This window comes from Chelonoidis abingdonii, chromosome 11 (genome assembly GCF_003597395.2).
Source record: "Chelonoidis abingdonii isolate Lonesome George chromosome 11, CheloAbing_2.0, whole genome shotgun sequence".
In the NCBI taxonomy this organism is placed as follows: domain Eukaryota; kingdom Metazoa; phylum Chordata; order Testudines; family Testudinidae; genus Chelonoidis; species Chelonoidis abingdonii.
This window is the reverse complement of record NC_133779.1, coordinates 18,091,844-18,095,291: the sequence shown is the minus strand read 5'-3', so window position 1 is coordinate 18,095,291 and position 3,448 is coordinate 18,091,844. Positions and strand designations below refer to the sequence as shown.

General features: G+C 64.0%; 1 protein-coding gene across 1 annotated transcript in view; it reads right to left on the bottom strand.

The window, feature by feature from the left end:
* The window catches only part of LOC116817286 (adiponectin receptor protein 2-like), a 4,813-nt gene extending 1,365 nt beyond the window's left edge, over positions 1–3,448 (bottom strand). The window contains exons 1-4 of the mRNA XM_032767248.2: positions 3,345–3,448; positions 1,242–1,413; positions 851–1,037; positions 156–343 (exon numbers count right to left, since the gene is read on the bottom strand). Coding sequence (XP_032623139.1) covers positions 156–343; positions 851–1,037; positions 1,242–1,413; positions 3,345–3,374 — 577 coding nt within the window. The 5' untranslated portion in view covers positions 3,375–3,448. The remainder of the gene's footprint in view (positions 1–155; positions 344–850; positions 1,038–1,241; positions 1,414–3,344) is intronic.

The following is a 3,448-nucleotide window of genomic DNA, read 5'->3' as shown; positions in this document are numbered from 1 at the left end:
CGCCTCCTGCACCCAGTCCCCCTCTCAGCCCAGCCCCATTGCCATCCCCAGCCGCCCCCTGCACCCACTGCCAGCCCCTGTACCCAGCCCCCAGTCCAGTGCCAGCCCCCTGGACCCAGCTCCCACGGCCAGCCCGCTGCAATCCAGGCACCCACCTGCCCGCACAGCGCGGTACTGGGGCGTGGAGAAATGGTCTGACTGGGACACCGTGATGGCCGTGACACCCAGCGCGCAGACGATGACGAGGTAGATGAGCTGGGGCTGGGGCGAGCAGTAGAAGGAGTAGTACAGCCAGGGCACGAAGCTGCCCACGATCAGCAGCGTGATGCCCGAGTAATCCAGCCTGCAGGGGCAGCACAGAGAACCCAGGAGTCCTGGCTGCCCCCCCCCCCTTACCACCAGGCCCCACTGCCCTCTGAGAGCCAGGAGAGAACCCAGGAATCGTGGCTCCCAGCCCCCACCCACTGCTTTAATCACTTGACACCCCCCTTCCCATCCCCTAGCCAGGGAGAGAACCCAGGAGTCTTGGCTCCCAGCCCCCCACCTTTGCTCTAACCCACCATCCTCCACTCCCCTCCCAGAGCCAGGGAGAGAACCCAGGAATCCTGGCTCCCAGCCCCCCTGCTCTAACCACCAGACCCCACTCCCCTCCCAGAGCTGGGGAGAGAACCCAGGAGTCCTGGCTCCCAGCCCCCCTGCTCTAACCACCAGCCCCCACTCTCCTCCCAGAGCTGGGGAGAGAACCCAGGAGTCCTAGCTCCCAGCACCCACCCGGCCACCCCAGACTCCACTTCCTTTCCTGAATAGTGGTGAGAAGAACCCAGGCGTCCAGCCCGGGGGTAGCGCTTACTTGGAAAAGGTGCGGGACACTCTCTCCGAGTGGCAGTACACCGTGTGGAAGAGCCAGGAGAAGCAGAGGCAGAGGGTGGCCCCCAGGAAGAACATCCCGAAGACGACACGCTCCTGGACAGGGGCCACGTAATTCACGTTGGGGCTGAACAGGTAGCCAATGCCCAAGATGAGGAAGAAGAGGAAGCCTGGAACGGGAGGAGAGGAGAGTCAAAATGCAGCCACTCTGGGGCGGGGTAGCTAGGGAACAGCTGCACATAACGCCACATGAGGACGGCTCACCCAGCGCTGAGATGTACCCACATAAAACACAGCATCTTCTTGCTGCACAGCACCCCTAGCACCTCTCTCTGGTCCCACCCAGTGCCCCCGGACGTCTGGGTTCCACTGACCGATGAGGTGTGTCCAGATGTTGCCGGTCTCGGTGTGCAGGCGGAAGATGCTGCGGAAGCAGGCGCGGAAGGAGGGCATGGGCGGGCGGTGCCCGTGGAGAAGGAAGTCGTTGTCCTTCAGCCAATCGGGCAGCACGTCGTAGGGGATGACCCTCCAGCGCCCCTCCCACACCTGCATGGAGAGAGCCAAGAAAGAACCCAGGAGTCCTGGTGCCCAGCCACCCCCTCTCCGCTGTAACCACTAGACCCTCCCTGCCCCTCCCAGAGCTGGGGAGAGAACCCAGGAATCCTGGCTCCCAGCCCCCCCCTGCTCTAACCACCAGACCCCACTCCTCTCCCAGAGCCAGGGAGAGAACCCAGGAATCCTGGCTCCCAGCCCCCCCCTGCTCTAACCACCAGACCCCACTCCTCTCCCAGAGCCAGGGAGAGAACCCAGGAGTCTTGGCTCCCAGACTGGACAGTTTCTTGCCTTTCTCCAGACCTTGTCCTCCTCCGTGCTGGTGCTGGCATCTCTGGTTGCTTTCCCGTCCCCGCTCCCCATGGTCCGGTGGGGCCAGCTGGGCCCAAGCACGGAGCCCGGTGGTGCTGCCACCGAGGCCCCAACCCCTTGGCCCACCTCCAGCTCTGCCACTCAATCCCCTTCCCTGACTCTGGAGTGGGCCTTGGCATGGCCGGGCAGAGACCTTCGGAGGGTCCTGCCACCAGAGGTAGCTCAGATGCTGTCATGAGCATGGTTGGGGAGGCCAGGCAGCACAGCTGCTGAGGTCACAATGCCACCAGCCAGCCCACTGTGGCACGTGCTGAGCCCCCAGGCGGCCCCCACTGGCCCAGCGGAATGGGACAGGTGGGGTCGGAGGGAGACTGGAGGTGCTGAGGGGTGGGGGGGAAGAGGAGGGACGGCCTCCGTGGGATGGATGGATGGGCGGGCATGCTCAGGGATGGAGAGATGGACGGGAAACCCCAATGATCGACTTATGGATGGACGGACGGACGGACAGATGAACAGGAACGCCCACTGACGGATGGACGGACAGATGGATGGACGGGAAACCCCAATGATCAACTCACGAATGGACGGATGGGAATGCCCAGTGATGGATCGATGGATGGACGGACAGACGGACAAATGACAGGAATGCCCAGTGACGGATGGACAAATGGACAGGAACACCCAGTGATCAGAGGCAGCTCTAGGTATTTTGCCGTCCCAAGCAAGGCAGGCAGGTTGCCTTCGGCAGGTCCCCAGTCCCGTGGATTCGGCGGCACGCCTGCGGCAGGTCCGCTGAAGGCGTGGGACCAGCAGACCCTCCGCAGGCATGCCGCCGAAGGCAACCTGCCTGCCACCCTCGCGGCGACCGGCAGAGTGCCCCCCATGGCTTGCCGCCCCAGGCACGCGCTCGGAGTGCTGGTGCCGTCCCTCTCAGTGACGGATGGATGGACGGGAATGCCTAGTGACAGATGGATGGATGGATGGACAGACAAATGGACCGGAATGCCCAGTGATGGACGGATGGACAAATGGACGGAAACACCCAGTGACAGAGGTGGAGATGGACAGACGGACATGCTCACAGATGAGGTGCTCAGGCAGTAGGCGGGGCCACCCCAGAACAGCCCCTTCCCTCCCCATCCCCTGCTGCACAACGTGAACCCCACATGGGGACAGGGGGCCCATGGGGCACTGAAAAACGTGGACCCCAGCCCTGCTCTGGCCAGGGGCACTGCCCCACCAGGGAGCAGGCCCCACATGGCTGCATCTAGGGGCCCCGTGGCGGGCTTTCCCCAAACCACCCCCAAACTCGTGACCCACACCCCCGGCACTGGAAGAGAGAGAGCACAAACCTGGTACAGCTGACCGGGCACAGCTGTGTAGGACGCAGCCAGGCAGAGAACCCAGGAGTCCTGGCTCCAGACCCTCCCCCCTGCTCTAACCACTAGACCCCACTCCTCTCCCAAAGCGAGGCAGAGAACCCAGGAATCCTGAAGCCCAGGCCCCCCTCCCCCCGTCTGACCACTAGACCCCACTCCCCTCCCAGAGCCAGGGAGAGAACACAGGAGTCCGGGCTCCCTCCCCACACCCAACCACTGCTTCGTGCCCCTTACCTTAAAGACAAACTCCTCCATCCGCCCCATGGCTTGCTGGGCCTGGAGCGGCAGCGTGAGGACTCGCACGGAATCCGCGTCGTCCAGCTCCTCGGCTCCCCACT